The sequence below is a fragment of the Lynx canadensis genome, chromosome C2 (assembly GCF_007474595.2).
Source record: "Lynx canadensis isolate LIC74 chromosome C2, mLynCan4.pri.v2, whole genome shotgun sequence".
NCBI classification, from domain to species: Eukaryota; Metazoa; Chordata; class Mammalia; order Carnivora; family Felidae; genus Lynx; species Lynx canadensis.
The window spans coordinates 127,142,454-127,164,781 of record NC_044311.2 but is presented as its reverse complement, the minus strand read 5'-3'; the positions used below and the strand labels follow the sequence as shown (position 1 = coordinate 127,164,781).

Sequence of the window (22,328 nt, the reverse complement as noted above, 5' to 3'; positions counted from 1 at the left end):
TCACCTAAAACAAATGAGCTGTAGACATATTTTCTGAAGTGCCTTTCTATTATTTAATTGCTGGAACCTAAAATACAATATGATACAGATACGATCTATTAGAGTTCCACTGTTGCATTAAATCACTGAATATATATAATTTGTACTTGTCCATTGAAATGTTTTAGGCACAATGAAATTACTAGTTTTCGTCAGAAAGGCAGGTACAGATGAAAATTATTGCTGGGAGAACTAATATCTAACAACAAAAGAAGCAGAGAAGTGATTTTTAAAAAGGATAGAAGTGTTTTTAGCCACACTTTCTATAAAATTGTGGCTTAGAGTAAAATGATGTTGCTTGAACATTTACAGTAGTTTGAAATAGCCCAATTATTCAAGTGCCCAGTGTGCTGATTTTAGATTTGGCATATTCTTTAAACACAGGTAAACGTACATTTTAGAGTACTCATTTTAAAATAGTTTTGGGTCAAAAGATACTTGGGGATAAAATAATCTTTATCTTCCTCCTCCAGTATGATACACTTTAGATGCTTATGGAAATTATAGATGATGAGCCTATAATTGTTTTCTCACAAGATCCCCAAAATCAGTGAGTTTTATTGGTCTTTTAGTTTTAACCTCTCTGAAAGAGTTCCAAGTTACATGGTGCATGAGACAGGTTTTAGTATATTCAATGACCCTTATTTTTTTCAAGTCTCTTGGGGATTTTCAGTCCAATGACTGATGTTTGTTAAGCCAGAATTTCTTGAACGGGTATGTTATTGTACCAAGTGTGGGCCAAGGGACTGGCTGTTATTGATAAAATATGACTGCCAGGCCTCTGCATGTCTGTGACCATTCTCTCTTCCTCCACTCAGCTGTATCAGAATGATCGTGCAGTCATCATGGACTTGACCATAACCAGTGCCTTCCTCTTGATTTCGTGGCGAACATCTACTCTAGCTAGTCCGTCTGTCCTAAGATGCCTAAAATTACAAATTTTTCCTACACGTCACTTGCTTGCTTCATTCTTTTCCCTAATTAACACTAAGTTATATATCTTTGTATCTTTTTACCAAATATTCACAGAATACAGTGAATAATAAATAGCAGCAGAAAACCAGGATCTAGATATCTAAGCTCTAAGCTGAAATATGGAGAAAGTCAATTTAAAATTAATAATATAGAATCATGTTTTTCCCCCATTAATATATGATTTTCTCTTTAAGTGGCTAAGAATTCAAAAATGAAATGGCATGAAATATCAAATATTAAAATATTTTCTATGGTTTTCCCAAGAGTAGATCCTTAAAACAGTTCTTGTTAATTCGAGGTTTATTTCCTTAAAGCAAAAATCCTTAGTGAGATTTTATTTGTTAAAAAAAAAAAAATCAAACAACACATAGTAGAATAAGAGTAGCTCTAAAAAAGGGAAAGAAGTATTTCTATGCTCCTTTAATTCAAATAGGAATAGTTTCAATCAGTGACAAAATGCAGGCTTAAAGGTGTCAAATCGGCATGCCTTAGTCAAGGGAAAATGATAAAATGCAAAGGTCATATTCATTGCACAAGAAGAGAAGAGACACTGGCTAAAAGCATCTAGCATCAACTTCAATCTGGGTATTGGGAGATGATATTTCTACCCTCTCCTGGAGAAACATACGAGTCAAGATCAGTTGGTTTTGTTCTCATCATGGTGTGACTTGCCACATGTTAGTTCTATTAATGAACCACCTTTAATTAGAAAAACAGGACTTAAATACCAGCAGATTCCCATCTGCAATCCCTATCAGGCAAACAGCTGGCAAGCAGCTGCAACAGCATGAAGACCACAGGGAAGGGCTGCGTTGTGGCTTCCAAGGCACTTACACACTTCAGTTGGGAGATCGCTTTACGAGGCTTTGGAGCAAGAACTGAGGCATAGTAGAGAGATTATAAACTGAGGCAGGTTCCTATTGTCCCTAGATCTCATGCTATTGTCTCTTAGACTTGTGAATGTGCTCAAGTGTACTTGGGTTTTATGTGCTTTATAGCCTGTTTCAAATGGTAACAAATTTAGCAGATTAACTATATGTCCAATGCTTTTAGTTTTATCTCGGCCAAGGGCAAAAAAGAAGTTTCAACTGCCTTTCAAGTCTAGTCCATGCTTCTGGCTTTATAAAAGTTCATTAACAAGGACGAGAATAAGATCCTTAATCTTCATTACAAAATGTAACATATAATGGTTTAGTGAATGGACTGTCTCTCAAATTGCAGTGATAAGACCGATGCCTGAAAATTTTCAAATTATATATAGTGATTAAACATGCCATATGTGTATATCAGTTGATTCGCATTCAATTTGTAATCCTGGAAGATATCATCTTTTTAAAAGGAGAGATTGCCTTTCTCTTTGGTTCTCCATACTTACCAGATGTACTACTGCCCCGGTCTGAACTGTTGTAAGATCCTCCTGTATTCTGGTCGTATGACTGGTTGTATGGGATAGTTGGAGGAATTGTGTCATTTGCTCGATAATCTAGACATTTCAGATGGAAAAAAAAAAACAAAACACTTTTACTTTCTCTTTGATGCCTTAGTCATTAACCAGCAATTAGGCTTTTAAGTTAATATGTTGAGCATTTTCTAAGTTGTATGTAAGTCTAAAGGAGGAAAAGTCAAGAAAGATAGGCATGTTTCCTTTAAGATTTATAAAATACAGATTCTTTGCATCATCTCCTTCATATAAATCAGACTAAACACAGGTATGAACAAATCATGAGGGACGATTTCTTCTCTTTAAAATATTTTCAAATCAGCTAAGGCAGAAATCAGAATTGTTTCACTTCTTAACTTTAAAAATGTTAACAACAAAATAATTTTAACCCTTAGAAATCAGGAAGATACCATGTCTGCAAATCATTTAAAAAATTTAGAATAAAAAAAAAAACCATGAAACCTGTCAGCAAGATTATATCTAATAAAAAAAAACATATCCATGATAAGAAAACAAAGTATCTCAATCTGCCACAGGAATGCTTCTGCTTACTTAGGCAAAGGTAAAAATCAAAATGATAAATTTGCTACTGGAATGTACTGAGCCATAATCTGTCAGTTTAGTTGCATTCCAGGGTCTTTACTACAGTTGACATACCAAGTCTGTTACAAGCAGTATAAACAATAAAAAAGAGCTCTGAAATATTTGTTTAGAGGACTGTCAGAGCCTTCCAAAGTCCACAGTAAAGCCATATACTAAGGAAGAGTAATATAACAATAGCTGTAATTCCCACTGTAAATGACAGGACTTCAGAAACTGTCTTCGCCACCTTGGTCAGCCTTTGTCATGATCTTGTACAAGAGTCTTAACAAATATTTACCGAACTGGATTTTTATGCCAATCAAGTGTTTTTCTTAAACTTAGAAAAAAGCTGGATGACTCTATCGTTAAAATATACAACACTAACCTGAACAAACAGAATGTTTCTCAAAGTTACCTTTTTGTAATCTCTGACTGTCATACATTTTATTTTTGAAGAAAATGGTCACAACTCAAGGCTAAAGAAAATAAACCTGTGGCTCTAATTTTCTACAATAAAAGGTATCATTTACCTGGACACCTGTGCAAAATTGCCCTGATCTATTCATATTAGAGGACTTCTTTTTTTCCCTAGAGGTAGAACTTTGCAAGTCATTGCTATTAAAACAATAGCCTATAGGACTACAAAGAAATCAAATACATACCTCTTCCAACGCACACACATACTATAATAGAGAAACATCCCCCTCAGGCTATAAAATACTATTCTGCTGCTACCAGTTAACACAACATTTACCTTAGGTTCTATCCTGACAGACTTCAATCAAGTCAACCAAAAAAAATGTAGGCTCTAAACCCATACAGTGCAGCAGTCTTAGTAACCACACGAGGTAGGAGAAATCCAACAAACTGAACCACTTCTCCAGCTCAAGCTTAATTTAATTTTTTTTTCTTCAGTTGGATATAAAAATGCCATTCGTTTATATGACCATATAGAAGCAATTATCTTCCATTCTCCAGTGGAAAGAATGGGATAGTCTATTTATTTAAAATGTGAGGTATTGTGACGGTTGTACATCTGCCTTATGAATAAAAGATTGCGCCAAGCAATCCCTCACCTACGATTAAATTTGAATTAATCTCAAAACCATTTGAAAATAGTTATATATTATTATAAAATCAATTTTCCAAGGTTATTGTTGTGCTAATTAACTCTTTGACACTGGAAACTTTGAAGACAAAGACTTAAGGAACTGTGAGTAACAAAAGGAAGATTTCACTTGCTCGTCCCAGAGAAGTCTGGACATGTAGTGCTGAAGGGTTAAGGGGACCAAGAAAGAAAAGCATGGGAATAAAGCTCTTCACCTTTGTTCAGTTTGTTTTGCTCCATGATGTTATACTGAATTGGTGCCACTTCCTGTTTCTGCTGTCCAGGTGGCTTCCAGTGCTTCTCGCTGGGGTCCCCACTGCCATTGTTCATGTTGTTGCTGAGGTTGGACTGGATGAGCTGGGTGGTGGCGTAAGGAGTGGGCTGCCCTGATGGATTGACAAAACGCCCGTCCTTCAGATTTGGGCTATTGAAGGTTTTCATCTCATTGATTTTGTTACTAAGGTCCACATCACCATAAACAGTTGACTCAGGGAGCATCAGATTTGTTTGTTTGTTATCCAGTTGGTTGTTATAATTTGCTATACAATCAGCTATGTGCAACGGAGAGGAAAAGGAAAAAGTCATTCTGCATGGTTATTCGTTTTAAATTTCTTTGTAAGTAGCTTCGTGAGTCGCAATAAAATTGTTATGTAAAGTCAAAATGGGCTTAATTAAGATCAATAGAAAGGGCTAAGTATTCATATGTCCTTTCTAAAGAAGGCAATTAAAATCTGAGGAAATGAGAGAGGGCATAGAGAAATTATATAGAGACAAAATAATTTTGAACTTTTGCTAGTGCTATGTAGTAAATGTTCATCCAATTTAAGATAGTTTTCTTTTAACAACCCCCATGATAGTATGTGCCAAATTTATATTTTCTAGTCTGGAGTTACCTATCTGAAGGTACTAGTTAGTTGTTGAAGCAATAGAACAACACATGTATGTTGAGAATCCAAACAAAGGGGGGAAAAAAACACTCTGCCTACACAGCAAAGAACTTGAGATTTTAATATTTTATGAAGTAACTCTACTCAAAAAATATAAGGAAGAGAGGTAAAGGGATAGGTAAATAGTGTTTAGGATAGTTTTATTAGTTCTTCTCTTGGTCATATAGGGTAATCGTTATCAAGGAAGGATGTTATATAATCATTTTTTCATGGTTTTATAATGATACCCCAAGAAGTATAAAATGACAGTAATGATGACGAAATGAAGCCTAGGTGACCAGGCTAATGTAATCAAAGAAAACCTGAAATAATATCTAATATGTCTGCTATTTCAATTTCCCTCTAATTTTCTCTTTGTTGAAATATTAGAAAATGAAATAATTGATACATATAGAAATATTTAAAGCCTACAGTTGAAAATATTAAAACAGCAGGAAGAACTAAAATCATAATTTAAAATTAAAACATTTTTAAGTAAAAAAAGTTGTCAAGTTACAATGGTTAAAAATACCATTATTTAATTCATGTAATTCATAGCAGCACTAACATTAACAGCTCACCTTAAAGATTAACAATCACCTTAAAGATTGGTTTTCGGCTGGATAACTTGAGGATAAATTATCAAGGCTGCTACTAAAGATGTAAATGTGGATATAATCTTAATAAAAAGGTGCAACTTCTCTATAATACTCAACTCAACTACTCTGCATTTTAACAATAAATGATCCGGGAACAAGAATATTTGACTCACCTGGCCCTTAGTAATTCTAAATCTAATTTCTAAGTATAAAGTTTTATTGACAGTGGTTAAGAAATATTGTTAAAATCCATAGTTTTGCCAATTTCATTTTTCTTCACCAATCTTTCTAAATGAGTGTGATTCCATAGAATTCAATGAAATGATGGACATGTTCTATTCTGCATTGTTCAATATGGGAACCACTACACGCATGTGCCTACTGAATACTTGAAACGTGGCTGGTGCAAATGAGGAACTGAATTTTAAATTGCATTTTGTTCAATCTAAATTTAAATAGCCAACTGTAACTAGAGGCTACCATACTGGCCAACACAGCTCTACATATTAATTTGAATGAGTTTTGTCATCTTTTGTCTCCTAAAGGGCTGAGAACAGTCTTTCTTTTATTTGCAATCATGTGAGCACCTATCTGTACAACTAGAATATGGGCCCTTGGAGAACAGGGACATGGTCACATGGATATGTCACGTCCATAGCCATATCCAGTGGAGACTGTGGACTTGTTCTAAGGTTAAACATACAGACTGCTCTACGATTTGTTTTTTATGGTACATGACATCTTCACTTACATGCCATCTTCTATATCCCTTTTTCTTAGTCCCATGGGTTATTTTACTTCTATACTCCTATCTTTTGATTCTTTATAATTATATTAGTATTTCCCATATTGTGAATTTTGAAGGTTTTCATTTTGTTTTGTTTTTTTTTGGTAAGAACTCCGTAATTTTCCATTTATTCCTTCAGATATTTCATACTCTATATCTATAATTTAATGTCATGTTTTAGCATGAAACCTTTGTGAATTTACTCGCCTATTTCTGAACCAAAAACACACAGTATAAAGTAAATTTATGCATTCACACCTCCAAAAGATATGCATTTCTCATATCTTCAGCATCTACTTCTATATGATAAAAATCTGATTTGGAATTTCAGTTGAATTTCACTTAAAATTCTTTATTACTGTTGTACAGTTGCTATTATTTTTGTTACTGCTATTAACGACTTTAGTTCACTCTATGGGCACCTGGGTGGCTCAGTCAGTTAAGCACCCAACTTCGGCTCAGGTCATGATCTCACAGTTTATGGGTTCAAGCCCTGCGTTGGGCTCTGGGCTGACAGCTCAGAGCCTGGAGCCTGCTTCAGATTCTGTGTCTATCTCTCCTTCTGCTCCTCCCCTGCTCATGCCTTTTCTCTCTGTCTCTCAAAAAATAAAGAAACATTAAAAAAAAAGAATTTGGTTCACTTTAACTCTACATTTATAAACACTTTGACCTGTTTTATTCCCCAAATCTTGAAAATAATTAAATAATTATAATTGTAACTACATACATCCTCATAAAGATGAATGCTTCGTACAATTTAATTTTTCCTCATTTGCTATCTACTCTAGGGTTTATATTCTCCATTCTCCCAGGATTTCTGGGAAACCCTGGTGGACGGTGAAGTGTGGAGATAGAGGGATGAAGACAATATACAGCCAGGGTAATCTGCTAGGTAATAGTCAACATTTTATAAAACTGTGGATCAATTTTTCCTTTCCAATGTAGGAAGAGGGGAAGAAATCTATCTTCTTGTGGCCAGTTCTGGTGCTTATACATCTCGAGCGGTCTCTGCATCTCTAACCTGGGCGACTGTAGGTGGTCAGGTTGCTATCACTGTTACCATTGGCTGCAGTGCAGCAAGTGATGGAGCAGTCATTGTGACTGTTGCCAGTATTAGGCCATGTGTCGGCCAGCCATGGCTGTGTGGCAGGTTCACCGATGTTCAGAAGTCCTGGCCTGAAGGAAGAATATATACATATATAAGCACATGTTTTACAAATAGCAAATATCATTTCCTATTCAAACTTCCAACAAAGTCTCCATCTCATTTTCCTCACAAATAACTTGGTCAACTAGGCTGAATGATATTGCCATTCCTTTTATGTCACAGACAAGATAACTATAATGTGATGTAATGTCCTGGGGTGTCCCTCAGTTAACATGGCTGTAACTTTGTAAAATGGCTCAGTTGGGCCTCAGACTTAAGATACTGTACCATTTGCAATGCTCTCCTTTATTCACAGTGACTAGAAATCAAACATGGAAGCTAAAAATACAGATACATATATCTTTTAGTGTTTTAGCTGCTTAAAGAATATTATAAGTGAGGCAGTTTGCATTTCTTCCTTTTCTTGACCCATTAAAAAATCATGATTCTTCTTACGACTTCATTAAAAAACGGAACAAGCGCCTTTACTTAGACAACGGATCCTTCACAGGAAGCACATTTGCATAGTTTTCTTCAAAACCATGTTTCAGGAACAGAGTTGGAGGCTCTGTGACATTTTGCAGAGAGCCTCCTCAATGTTTCAGTGCACAGTTCTGTAAGCCTGTCAAGAGTTTCTGATGGTGACAATGTAAAACGCCATAAATTCCTACATAAACAAAGGAACGCTACTGAATTAAATCTGGTAAAACAAAAAATGTCCATTAGAAGAAATAATGTTCATGTCTTTTTTGGCACAACAGATGTTAATGCTCTTTCACTGTGCATTGGGAAAACCAAGCACAACAATGGTTATTAATGGGAGCCCTGTACCACTAGCATCAGAGACGTAGAGTTGAAGAATGCCCTTCCAGGGGCGCCTGGTTGGCTCAGTTGGTTACACGTCCGACTTCGGCTCACGTCACGGTCTCAGGGTTCATGAGTTTGAGCCTCGCATCGGGCTTTTGCTGTCAGCACAGAACCCACTTCAGTTCCTCTGACCCCCCCTTCCCCCCACATAAAAATAAATAAATAAACTTAAAAAACAAAAGAGTGGCATTCCTGATGTCCTTTTCCAACATTGACTCTGACTGATAACTCAGCAAAAGAGGTGATGGTGCCTGGTGTGGGGTCAGATCCACCATAATTGGACTGGCAGTGAGATGCTGCAGACGTTTTCTTCAGGGTTTCGTTTTCTTTGTTGAAATGACATCACCATGCATCTCATTTACCTGCGAAGCAAGAACCTGACACTTCACCCTCCATGGTTCCATGACACAGAGGAACTGAGGAAACTTACTACGTACGTGATGGGTATTTGAAGAATAATTCACTCCAAATGAAGAACATGGATTTATCATTTATACGTCTGTAGACACATGTATGTGTGCATATGGGTATATGTATCTGTCATAAAAACGAATATTTGCTCTTTGTTTACAACGAGTGACATCTTGTTCTGAGTTCTTCACACATATCAACTCATTTAATTCTTAGAACTACCTAGTAGAGGGGCGCCTGGGTGGCGCAGTCGGTTAAGCGTCCGACTTCAGCCAGGTCACGATCTCGCGGTCCGTGAGTTCGAGCCCCGCGTCGGGCTCTGGGCTGATGGCTCGGAGCCTGGAGCCTGTTTCCGATTCTGTGTCTCCCTCTCTCTCTGCCCCTCCCCCGTTCGTGCTCTGTCTCTCTCTGTCCCAAAAATAAATAAAAACGTTGAAAAAAAAATTAAAAAAAAAAAAAAAGAACTACCTAGTAGTTACTACTATTATCCAAATTTTACAGATGAGGAAACTCCTCAGACACAGGTTAAGGAACTTGTGTATGGCTTTGGGAACTGAGTGGGTGACAGGGCTGGGATCAAACCCAAGTACTCTGGCTCTAGAATCCACACTCAAATCCCAGATGCAATAAACATACATAGTGGGGCGTGCTGAACTTTCCCAAAGTCCTTAAACATTCATATAAAAGACTGAGTGGGGTAAATGTCTGCAGTCTTGAAATTCAAAATAACCGCTGTTAAAATTGAGCAAACATACTAGTAACATTGTTGATAAAAACGCTTTGAAGAGAAATTTTGCTGAGCTGTGGAAATTAAAAACGTTTAAATGCAAGCTGTATCAAAGATATCTGGAGCCTTTGAAATAGTTGTTGGGTATAGAAATTCTGCATCTAGTCATCTTTAACTTTCCTTATTTTATTTTCTCTTGAACTTAAACCTTGTCACTATAGAAGTTATTAAAAATAAATTTCCGTATTTGACACTGTAGAGATATTATGGGTCTAGTGTATGGGTCAAGTGGAAATTTTTCAGCCGACTTCTATGTTTCAAAAGGAGTAGACGTGCTCGCTTCGGCAGCACATATACCAAAAGGAGTAGACAATATTTATGATTCCTCAGGAAAGTACTTTTAAAGTGAACGTTTTGATAGCATCATAAACTGAAAGAACTTTCCATATGTATGGGTAACTTCCAACAGGAAGTAGGATTAGCAATTCACCTTCTGGCTTTGGTTTAACTTGTATTTAGAATACTAATTATTTGGGGAAGAAGGTGAAGCATAGATTATTGATCCATAATGAATCTTAAAATGCCATGTGTATATTTCAGTGGGGTCTGAAAAAGTCAAGGTCATATGCCACTACTATGGTAAGGGTGTTAGGGTCTTGTTAAACTACAAATCTCATAGGCTATTTTTCTGCATTTAAGATGATCCAGTATATATGAGGCAGATGTAGCTGCCCAACAATAAGAAATTAAGCAGAAGCAAAACTCAGTTCTGGTTACAGTAATTAAAATGTGTCTACAATACATACTTTTACCTCATACTATTAGATGTTGTATTTTCACACTAATAATTTGAGTTTTGTTTATTTCTTCCTTGTCTTTCAAAAGACAATATTATCAGGGAAGGGAAGACAGTAGGGCTCATAAAACCCAAACTTATCTTCCAGTTTATGTGAAGGGGATGAATCTGTGTCACAAAGAAAAAGAGGACAGGGGCGCCTGGGTGGCGCAGTCGGTTAAGCGTCCGACTTCAGCCAGGTCACGATCTCGCGGTCTGTGAGTTCGAGCCCCGCGTCAGGCTCTGGGCTGATGGCTCAGAGCCTGGAGCCTGTTTCCGATTCTGTGTCTCCCTCTCTCTCTGCCCCTCCCCTGTTCATGCTCTGTCTCTCTCTGTCCCAAAAATAAATAAACGTTGAAAAAAAAAATTAAAAAAAAAAAAAAAAGAGGACATTGCATTTAAATAATTATGTAGCAACAGTTTTCATTTCCTCTGCTGCTCTTACGCCAGATACTCCAATCCCTTCACTCAAACAAAACAAAACACAGCAACCTATTTAAGATCCTAAACCACAAAATAAAATACTAGAGGGTGCCAGGGCTGGAGAAAATGGTACGGGGGCCTCACAGTACACGAGTGTCTGTGGACTGACTCCTCTTTCCTTTAATAGTCTGCCAGAGTTCTGAAGTGCTGGAAGGAGCAAGGGATAGGTTGAAGAGTGGCCAGTATTTTAGAGAGAAGCAAGGCCTGAGCTCTGCTTCTTTGTCACCTCCCACTGCAAGGAAATGGTTTATTGGCATTCTCTACCTGTTTGGCTTGATTTTCTTACTCATTTCTTCAGGATTTCTCGGGTGTTCCCATGTTTATGCTGTGGTTGGGATTTTAAGTAGGGTTTTTGGAAGAGGTGACTGGAATTTTTGAGGTAGGGAAAACAAATGAATTAGAACAGCTACTTAATAGTTCTATGGTCCTCTCCTGGATCATATCACAAGCCTTTGGCCCTTTTTAAGTTGGGAAGCCAGCCGTCTCTGCTTACCGCAACCCTCTTTTTCCCTTTTCTGGGAAGAGCTCAATTCACAATTTTGTGAACTAGAAAAGATTTTCGGGGTCAACCTTCTCCTTTATTGTAATTTCCGTTGCAATGACTCAGCTCTGCTGTTGTGGTGGGAAAGCAGCCCTGGACAGTACATTAACAAATAAGTCTGGCCGTATTCCTATAGAACTTTATTTACAAAACAGGTGGCCGATTGGACTTGACCCAGGAGCCCTAATCTGCGGAACCCTGATATAAACAAAAGATCACTGCATTACCTTATGTTAGGTGCTTAACTGTGGTATCTGCACAGCACAAAAGTTCATGGAGAACACAGCAGGTGAAGCTCAGGAAACAGACATGGGAGGGCAACACATTCCAGGCTGATGAAATGAAGATATATAAGAGAATCTAACAGGGGCGAGTGGCAGGTGGGCTGACACTGGATTGTAGGGTGTGGCACTTAGACGTGGGAAACAGACCTGCAAAAACTAGAGGTTGCTGGCTTCACGCGCTATGCTGAATTTGAACTTGATATTTTAAACATGGTGCGTTCTATTAAAAGCAGGCTCTGGAACAACTTAGAGACATGATCAATATGCATTTCCAAATATCATTTTGGCTGCAATGGGCAAAGGAATAAACAGGAAGTAGTGCTGATGAACATAGATGAAGGTAGGGCTGCTGGGAGCTTTTGAGACAGATTAGGCAGGGGAGAACAAGTGTTGGATGTGAAACAGCGTTGCGATAGTGAAGGGGGTAAAAAGTGGGCTCAACAAAGGCAATGATGGATGCAGAAGAAAGGACGACTTGACATTGTGATTTGGGTGGGGCATCTGGGTGGCTCAGTGGGTTAAGCGTTGGACTCTTATTTTTGGCTCAGGTCATGATATCTCAGTTCATGAGTTCCAGTCTCGCATCAGGCTCTGAGCTGACAATGTGGAGCCTGCTTGGGATTCTCTCTCTCTGTCTCTCTGCCCTTCCCCCTCTCGTGCTCTCTCTCTCTCTCAAAAGTAAATAAATAAACATCAAAAAAAAAAAAAAAGAAATTTTAACTTAGGTATCATGAACCGAATGAGGTGGGAGGGTCAGAGCAGGGTCACAGAGTCTGAGATGCCTGAGGGAAACCAGTGTTTAAGGTATGGACGTGAGAGGAGACAGTGCAGGAGTTTGGATCGCTGCCCCTTCTCTTCCCACACGGAATCGTAGAACACAGATATACATGTGCACCCACTGCAACTCCCCCTCCCCCTCCACATACATACTCTGGCTAGGAAATGAGACTTCTTCCTAAAGTACCTCTGATTCCTCTTCTGCTCTATCTATTTGTTCCAAAGCCCTTACCAACTGCTGATACTGTAGTTCACTTTTTTAATCTTTATTATTTATCTTCTATCTCCCATACTTAATGTAAAGTTCATAAGAACAGGAATTTTTATTGACTTGCTCGCTGATGCATCCCAAGCAACTAGAACGGTGCCTGTCACATGGTAGACATTCAATAAATACGTTCGATGAATAAATACATTTAAAATTGTGTCTGTAGCTATCATTTTGAGCACGGATTCTAAGATCTTTATTTATCTGTTGCCTCTGTAATATTTCAGCATCTTTTGTCATTTCATTTGCTATTTTGCTTTTAAAATATTTGGCATCTGAAATACAGAAGTTTCACTGTTATCCTATTTTTAAATTTAAAAGGTTACTTCTGTATGGTAATCCAGCAAGCTTTCCAAATGGACAGTCAGTTCAGTTTGTTAATTTTCAGTTGATAGCTTGTAATTTTTCAGTCCTGCCATAGAAACTTGCTATTTGTAACTATGGATTCCTTCCATTAGTTCCTGTTTGATAACTTGCTCTATCTAGGTTGTAAATCCATTTAGAACAACAACCAGCAATATTTTACGTGTGGGCGTGTGTGTGTGTGTGTGTGTGTGTGTGTGACAGAGAGAGAGAGAGAGAGAGAGAGAGAGTGACAGACAGTCTGTACATGTGCCCATGTACAGAAGCTAGTGCAGCACACTTTGTGTGCTATGGTTAAGATAAAAGCGAAAGTCTACAGTCATGAACATACACATGTAGAGAGCTGGTTCTATAATCAGGCCGTCCAGATTTATCCACGAGAGAATGTTGTGATGCCCAGCGGCTGTTTCATGACTATCTGGGCTACAATTTAGATGGAATTCTCCTGGATGCAAAACCAGGCGCTGGTTTAATTCCTGAATCAAGTGAATTTCTTCCTTATGAAGACCTCCTAGCTTTCAGTCTTTCAGGGACTGGCTTTGTTTCACAGGAATGAAAACAGCAAGCTAGCATGGGTACCTGGGAAGAAAAGGTTAGCCCTCGATACCAAAATTTGTGCAGCACTGGTTAAAGGTGATCAACGTTTTTTTAAAAATCATTCTTTGTCATATACTAAATTCAGTAATTTTGTCATCAGATGGTATGCTTCTTGGAGTATTTTACTCGTTTTTGTCTTTTCCAATTCCATCCACAACATCCAACTGTGCAAAGCCGAACACCCAGTAAGTTCATTCAATTTGAATTATAAAATGGTTTTGGTTGGAAGATTTTTGTTCTTACACTTTAAGTTAGATGTTGCTGGTTTGGGGAAAAAAATCATCTTATTATAGAAAATGCAGAAGCGTGGCTCATATACATATACCTTTTTTCAGCTCTTTTAAGCTGCCTGTCACATCAATTTCTGATTTCTCTGTGAATATATTAAAGTTCACTGAATAATAATTACAAAAAATCATAAATATAGGATTGAGGTTCATTTTAATTAGAGGGAAAAAATCTCTGTATTAACAAGCTACCCAGATTTCTTCTTTTATCTCAACATATTTTCCTGCAACGCGAGAGCTGAACTATGTTGAATTCACAACAACAAACAAACCTAACCTACAACAACTTACGAGCAAATGCTGTGTTCAGCAGGTTTTCAAATGAACACTTTCTCTTTGATAGTATCTGTTAACTAGCTATATTTCTTAATCTTCATAAATGCCATTGCTTAATTACTTTAACTCCTTTTAATCATTCGCTAAATCAGCAAGTTTGTCTTTCCCGGTTAACGTGCGCCCTCTGGTGTCCATTCACTGAGATGCAACAGCTCCAAGCAACTGCTTTTGTATACAAACCAGCTCGGTTCCACAAGCACAGCGGAATGGCGTATTTCTAAAAGATTTGAACAAATTTCATCCTCAACTTCAACCTTTTATGCAAAGAAAGTGATGTCATTGAAGGAGCCAAGATGAGATACCTGGAATTTCCCTTAGGATCTACAAAACAAGCAGGATAGTTACCTCCCTCCACTGCTTACAGCTTCACCGCCTCTCTGATAAGTTACTAGAATATTACAAAAAAAAAAAAAAAAAAAAAAGAGAGAGAGAGAGAGAGAGAGAGAAAGAAACAATTAATAGACAGGTTTATGTTTAAATATCAAAAGCTATCACATCCATGAGCATCTTTCTTAAAATGGAATATTTTCTCCCTTTCTACTTAGAAGCATTACAAAAACCATCACAGAAAGTAGATTTCTGATTCAACTAGTATTTTTTAAGATTGTATAACATTAAATATGTTACTCTTATTTTCTTAATGTGCCAATAAAGTTAAGAACTAAGTAAAAGCAAACTTCAGTGCACTCTTATTAAATATAACTATTATGCATTGCTATATCCCCATTCCCATAGTTTTCTACTTTAAATTATTAGATCGTATGATTTCATGATTATATATATATATACGTATATATATACATATGTATACATATACGTATATATACATATGTATATATATACGTATATGTATACATTATATATATATACGTATATATATATATAATCATGAAATCATACGATGTATATATATACATATATATATAAATCATATATATGTATATATATACGTATAAATCATACATATGTATATATATACGTATATGTATACATTATATATATATATACGTATATATGTATATATATATATACGTATATATATATATATATATAAACATATAAATACATATTTGGAATCTTAAATTTGGGGAAAAAAATGACTAGGCTATTTTCCCAGAAGAAGTACCAGAAAGACAAAGATAAATGTTCAAATAAACCTTCTCTCTCTCTCCACACAAAGATATATGTCAAGTTGTGGCAGTTAATTAATACGACCTATTTTTTCTTGTGGCTTGTAGAACCCCTTCCCATTACATTTTCATCAGACATGTGTACATATAGTGAAACTATATTTTAATGCTCTTGGAAGCATTCTCAGCCTAATGAATTATGGGTATAAAAATTTAGCAATAACAAATACAGATTTGCACACAGTTAGGCAAGAGGTTAAGAAGATTAGCTTTTCTGTAAATACAGACACATTTTCTAAGAAGAAACATGTTTCTAAAAGCTGCCAAATTCTGCTACTTAGAAGAACTCCAAACGGGGAGTGTGTTAAGGAGAGATAACTGCTTCCAGTGATTACTTTAAATGGATTAAAACCGAGGAGGCAAGACTACAGGTACATCTTTTACTAAAAGGTGATGTGAAAGAAGAGGACCCACTTTGAAAGAAATTGAATAGAACAAAATATTAGGATTCTGACTTCAGGAAGATAAAAAGTTTTATCTTTCACATGTGCTGGGTATTTTGACTCCCTTTAAAAATGTTGATTCTGTGGACAGAGAATTGCAAGGGAGAGAAATTTTTGTTGGAAAACATAAAGGCTTAAGTTAAGGGTAAAAAAATGCACTGCCAAGTATGAAATAATCAATAAGATCATTAGCATGTTAAATCATGCTGAGGGTAGAAACAGAGTGTCTATCTAATGAAACACGTGCAAACAAGGCTAGGATGCGATGTGGAATCATGAATAAATAACTGTATTAAACGGATGAAAGGCAACACCAATCATTTCTACTTCAAATGCATGCCTGACATGAGTAAATGAAGGACCGTATTCCATTTTAAGTCCTTTCCCCCAACTAACTGCAGAAAATGAAATAAAAACAGAAACACAATAGTACAACACATGCCAAACCAACAAAGGAGAGGAGGAGGCTAAGTGCAAATATGTACCTGTTGGTGTGAAGGTAAAAGACGGGACTGAAAAATCAAAACAAAATATAAACCAGTTATTAAGCTGAAGAGAGAAAGGGAACACATCACATTAGTATAAATCAAGCAGACAGCTGAACATAAAACAAATGTAAATAACTAAGCCAGCAGTTCTGACGCTCTGATAGATGGATAAAACCAAATCTGAGGTTCAAAGAAGAGGCTTGTCTCTACAGGTACCATTTTGAAGCGTCTGGCATTCTAGTACAGCGGGGAGTCGTGCTGGGTTAGCCTGTGAATGACCCCGCATTTAGTGACAAGGATTTAGCTCCCGGCTTTAGTACAAACAGGAATCCTCTACTATTAATCATTTCTAAACATTGGTTGATGGATTCTCAAACAAGCATTATCAGGGTCTTGATTGAACCTTATCTAGAAATCTGAAAGTAAATGCTTATTAAAGTGAACTAATAGGTGGACTTAGGTATTCATTATTAAGAGGAGAGAGACAGAGAGAGGAAGGGAGGGAGGGAGGGAGGGAGGGAGGGAAGGAAGGAAGGAAGGAAGGAAGGAAGGAAGGAAGGAAGGAAGGAAGGAAATGAAGGGAGGGAAGGAGGGAAGGAAGGAAGGAAGGAAGGAAGGACAGAAGGAGGGAGGGAGGGAGAGAGGGAAGGAAGGGAGGGAGGGAGGGAGGAAAAGAAGGAAAGAGGGACAGAAGGAGGGAGGGAGAGAGAGAGGGAAGGAAGGAAGGAAGGAGAGAGGGAGGGAGGGAGGGATGGAAAGAGGGAGGGAGGGAGGAAAGGAAGGAAGGAGGGAGGGAGGAAGGAGAGAGGGAGGGAGGGATGGAAGGAGGGAGGGAGGAAAGGAAGGAAGGAGGGAGGGAAGGGAGGAAGGAGAGAGGGAGGGAGGGAGGGAAGGAAGGAAGGAGGGGGGAGGGAAGGAAGGAAGGAGGGAGGAGGGAGGGAAGGAAGGAAAAGGGAAGGAAGAGAAAGAAGGAACAAAAGAAAGAAATGAGGAAGAGAGGGAAGAAAGAAGGCAAGAGCAAACTGAAACAAAGAGAACCATAAAACTGAACTGCCAAGAAATGCCTGACACCTTATCACGTAAACAGTGTAATACTATGTTTTTATCGTTGTGGAAATTTGTGAATGGGAAAAAATGGGGAGTTTTAAACTTTAATTTCTCTATTCTAGTTCACATGTAGAAGCCTTCTCCGAGTAGGCTGAGCAGTTTTTAAACGTCACCCCAGAAGCTAACAACACAACATTAACGCCCTACTGAAAGCCTTCGCTCTCTCTGCAGTTATAAATCTTCATCTCGTCAATAATGCCTGAAGTTCAACTGCAGACCTCAAAAGTGGCAGCCTTGCCTCCCCCACTTTTCCCACCTCCTCCCAAATGCTGGGTGTTGGATAACACCACTAGTGTTTCCATGTCATTTCCTGGAGGGAGGGGGCTGACTCATTTCCCAAGCTCTTCGCATTAATCGAAAGTAAACACTGACCTGGCAAAGACAGCAAGGGAACCTACGCTGCTTTCTTGAAGACTAAAGTTTGTGCCTGACAAATCCTTAATTCACACAAACTAGAATATTGATCCCTTATCGTGGATCATCAAGTTGCCAAAAAATGTATTTTCCACTTCACATATGAATGTCTCCCAGAAATTTACTTTGGGATTAGAGCCTTTGGGGCTGCTAACTGTTAACGCTGGGGCATGCCGCACAATTGTCACTTTTCACCAAACCGTTTTATCTCTGAGCACACTAGAAGGAACAAAAACGAAACCCTCAATGCCGTGTACCCAATTTACACACTGGCCTTCGTTTGGAGCACAGCCACGGTCTCCCGGGCTGTGTTTTCTTTCAGTTAGGTCTTTTCAGAGAGTCAATGTAATTTAGCTACAATCAAAAATTCAGAGTCATAGTAACAAGTCTTCATAAATAATAATAATAATAATAATAATAATAATAATAATAATAAAAGGTACATTGGAAAGTGAAGCTATTCAAGTGCCTGAGCATTAATTTGCAGTCATAAGGACATAGGGACAATATGAAAGGTCCTTGTCTGTACTCTTAGCTAACTGCCAACCCAGTTAAAGGAACTGAAGGAGAGATGAAAAGAAGTCCATCTAAGTGAAATTTTTACAGCCTGTACCCCAAAAAACAACTTAATTTTCAAAGCCTCTGATAATACAATAATCTCTTTTTACCCAGTGATGCTGGTGCACCATGTGAATGCATGTGGAAAAGGGCATGTTCCAGCATAGGGTTTATCTACAGATAAATGGGGGCGGGGGGTGTTTAAAAATGCTCACTGTCACCCAAAGTCACACTCTGGCTTGATGGTTTATAGGGCAATAGGTTCTTTCATGTCTATTTCTTTGAAATGCTTCATCTCGTTTTTTCTTTTAATTACTGGCATTGTTTTGGCAGAGACAATTTAAGGTTTCAGGATGCACTTTTTTTTTTTTTTGAATTGCATGGAAACAGAATTATGAAAAAGTGCCAACAAGGCAAAATGGGAAAGCTGAATCGAATGCTCACCAATTACATTTGTAATTATGTTCTATGATTTCTGCTTTAACACAAGCTAGTTAAAAGGACAATGATATTAGTTTAATAGGTTTTGCACAAAGAGCACATAGGCATCTGCCAGCATGCTTAAAGTACATTAGTGGAAGAAGAGAAATTTCAGAGAGGAAGTGGGTTTCATGTCACATATTTAGATTTCAAGACAATACAGAGCATTCAATTGTTATGACTGTACAGCTACAGCACCTTATGGCACTAAGAAGTACAAGATTCCCGGAGAATTCAAGAGAGTCCTCATCTGTGCGTTAATTAAATCACTTATCCTCTTCAAGCTGGATTTCAAAACACAGCTCCCAACACCCCTGCCCCTTCCCTGCCCCACGACACAGGGACACCCGCAAGCCCCTTCTCGGCATTGCCATTTAGTCAAAGGTTTTATATGGTGACACATGTGAGGGACATTGTCCTGCTTTGTATACATAATGAGCGCCAGCTCCCTTTGCAGTAACCTCCAAGCCCTCATTTTCCATTTCACAGGCAGGGATACTGACATTTTGCTTCATCTCTAGACAGAATACATATCTGAAAAAAAAAACATTTTTAAGGATGGTAATGCTGCAAGTGTACCTACATAGAATGCTGCACACCCACAGGCAGGAAGCACATTAATTTATTTTTGCAGCATGGTGATGAAGTTGTGCGCACTCTTTCTTGCCAAGATCCCTTGTGACTGAGAGCACTAATATTTTAGACTGCTTCTCCAGGCTGTTTTATAAGTGTACAGGGACCGTCAAGAGAACTTCTCATTGAGAAAAGTTCTAGCTAGCACCACAAATTCTGACTTTGCCTATAACTGATTAGAGAAAGGGCTTAGCCAAGACACTTAGGAAATGTTCCCTTCAAAAATCCTGTTGACGGTTTTCTAAAGGGTGGTGATGGTGGGGGGAGGGGATGTGTTTATTGGTAATTCCCTCTAAATTTGCAGCAAAGCAAAAGTGTTGTCTTAGATTTGCATAGAAGCCCTATGACTAGGGTGAATGTGTAATGTGTCATATAAACCAGGACAGTTTTGAGAGCAAAAAAGGAGCAGTATAAATAATTTAGTTGGACTAAAGACATAAATTGGGCCTCTCCCCAGATAGCCAGAACCTTCACTCACACTACCTATAGCCCATATCAGAGGCCCAGAATTGATTAATATATTTATTCGGAAGGTGGGGGCAGGGAGGATTATTTGCCTGAGAACGTTCACAAATCTTATCAAAGAATAAAAAATACAAATCACCAATGTACAGACTCCAAAGGCATGTATGGCGAAGGTGTCTGAAAATTCTTGGTGTACTCAGTTCATCCATACAATTGTAACTAACAGCAGCCAGGTAAACTCTTTCTTCTAAAACTATCAACACATTTGTAACGAAATCCCCACCGCTAATTAACGGCATATCGATATTCAACTCTGCAACTTTAAATACAGCAATAAAAAAAATAAAATAAACACTCCTCTCTGCAAATGGAGGCACATCATTTAGCTGGGCATTCTATGTTCAGTAAGAAATAACTATCTGATAGACCATCAGAAAGAATCATAAAATAATTAGTTTACAAATAATCTCTTCAGCTTCACAAAAACAACAGCACTCCGTTTAAGCTCAGTGCAGAGCTTGTATTTATAATTCCTGGGACAACGAGGCTACAACATTTCTTCAAGAATGTAAAACCATGGAGTAACTCCCCCAAAGCACAGGAGACGGTGTAACAAACAAGGGTGGACCTACCTTGGTGAAATCTATTTTAAAGGAATTGAGCCTGAAACGGATAAACCCTTGTTGGAAGTGCTGCTAATCAAGAGGAGTCAACGGGTGGAGATGACAATGCAATAAAAGCACTTTTGAAAATCTTTCTATATGAAAATAATTTACGACAGGAGATATATAGTCATGAATATTCTGGGGTCACAGGTTAAAATCAGGAGTTACACAAACATATTACGAAATGGAAAACTTAGGAAAGGTAGTACCTTTTCTGATACCCGCGTAAGTACTAGTCAGCCCATTTCTCTTCTTGCGGTGTCGATAAAGCCAGATGCTAAACACCATGAGGATGATCCAGCAGGCTGCCCCGATTCCGGCAATGAACGCTGGCTTCTTCACCACATCGGAGATCTGCTGAGCAAGGCTGACCTGGTCTTCAGGCGACACAGGGTTTCCATGAGAATCTGAAATGCCATCTTTGGATTAATGTGGGCTTAAAAGTCAATGAGACAATGAATGCATACTTATCTAAGGTGGCTATCATTACTTTGTCAATTTTTGAACAGTAATTTCTGTCTTTTATTCTGTGACATCCACCTCTGTTAATTAAAATAGTCCAGGAGATTGTCAGCAAAATTATATTCACTTTATCTTCATACAAAACACATATGATACGGTAATTTTATGGACTATATTTAAAAACAAAGACAATGGCGCACAATTTCTATTTTTTACTCCAGAAAACTCTGCAGCTTATTGCTTAGATGAACTTTCACAGGTTAGTGCTGAGATAAATACGAAACTATAAATCTAAAAAGTGAAATATGTCAACAATAGTATATAAATAAGGAGTATCAAATAAGTTGTATAAAAAAGATATAAACTGTCTCAGACTTCTATAGGTTTTAAAATATTAACAAATAAAAGGTTATTTCCTCTTCTTAAGGTCTATATTGAAAAAAACAGTGTATACTTTCTTTATCCCTATACCCCAATTGTATAGGCTATTATTTTAAGACTCTAAAATGTGTTATAAACACATTATTTGGGCCTATGTTCAAAGGGTCTATAAAATTTAGTTTAATATAAGACCAAAGAAAAATTAAGATAATCTTACCACTGAAATAACTATGAATAATATTCCTATTTTTTAAGGGTAATCTCTATACCCAACATGGGGCTTGACCTCACAACCCCGAGATCAAGAGTCGGATGGTCTACTGAATGAACGAACCAGGTGTCCCACAGTTTTTTTTTTTTTTTTAAAGTCATCTTTCTTTTTAAAATAATAGCCGTGATCAACAACAGATATAAGAACATTAAATATGGACAAGAACTACAAGTGTTATCAAGTCAAGAAGGTTTGTGTTTTGTTATCTCAATTCAAGAATTTGAAATTGATGGGATTGATGGCTATTCAAATGTACTTATTTTTGCATTCATGTTTAAACCCACCACGATTCATTGTCTAAGCCCACCATTCCGTCAAGTCACACAGAGCAGTTAGCAGAGTCTATGGAGAACTGGAAGTGCTGTGCTGTCATCAGAGCCATACCCTACTT

The 22,328-nt window shown here is 37.6% G+C and overlaps 1 protein-coding gene across 5 annotated transcripts in view; it reads right to left on the bottom strand.

Moving 5' to 3' along the window:
• The window catches only part of ROBO1 (roundabout guidance receptor 1), a 408,648-nt gene that overhangs the window by 33,686 nt on the left and 352,634 nt on the right, over positions 1-22,328 (bottom strand). For 2 of the 5 annotated variants that reach the window (XM_030330082.2, XM_030330083.2), the window contains 6 exons: positions 21,033-21,230; positions 16,499-16,525; positions 14,726-14,768; positions 7,479-7,633; positions 4,361-4,696; positions 2,390-2,497 (listed from right to left, as the gene is read on the bottom strand). In XM_030330082.2, the coding sequence (XP_030185942.1) occupies positions 2,390-2,497; positions 4,361-4,696; positions 7,479-7,633; positions 14,726-14,768; positions 16,499-16,525; positions 21,033-21,230 (867 nt within the window). The remainder of the gene's footprint in view (positions 1-2,389; positions 2,498-4,360; positions 4,697-7,478; positions 7,634-14,725; positions 14,769-16,498; positions 16,526-21,032; positions 21,231-22,328) is intronic. The other 3 variants (XM_030330085.2, XM_030330084.2, XM_030330086.2) reach the window with 3 other exon arrangements.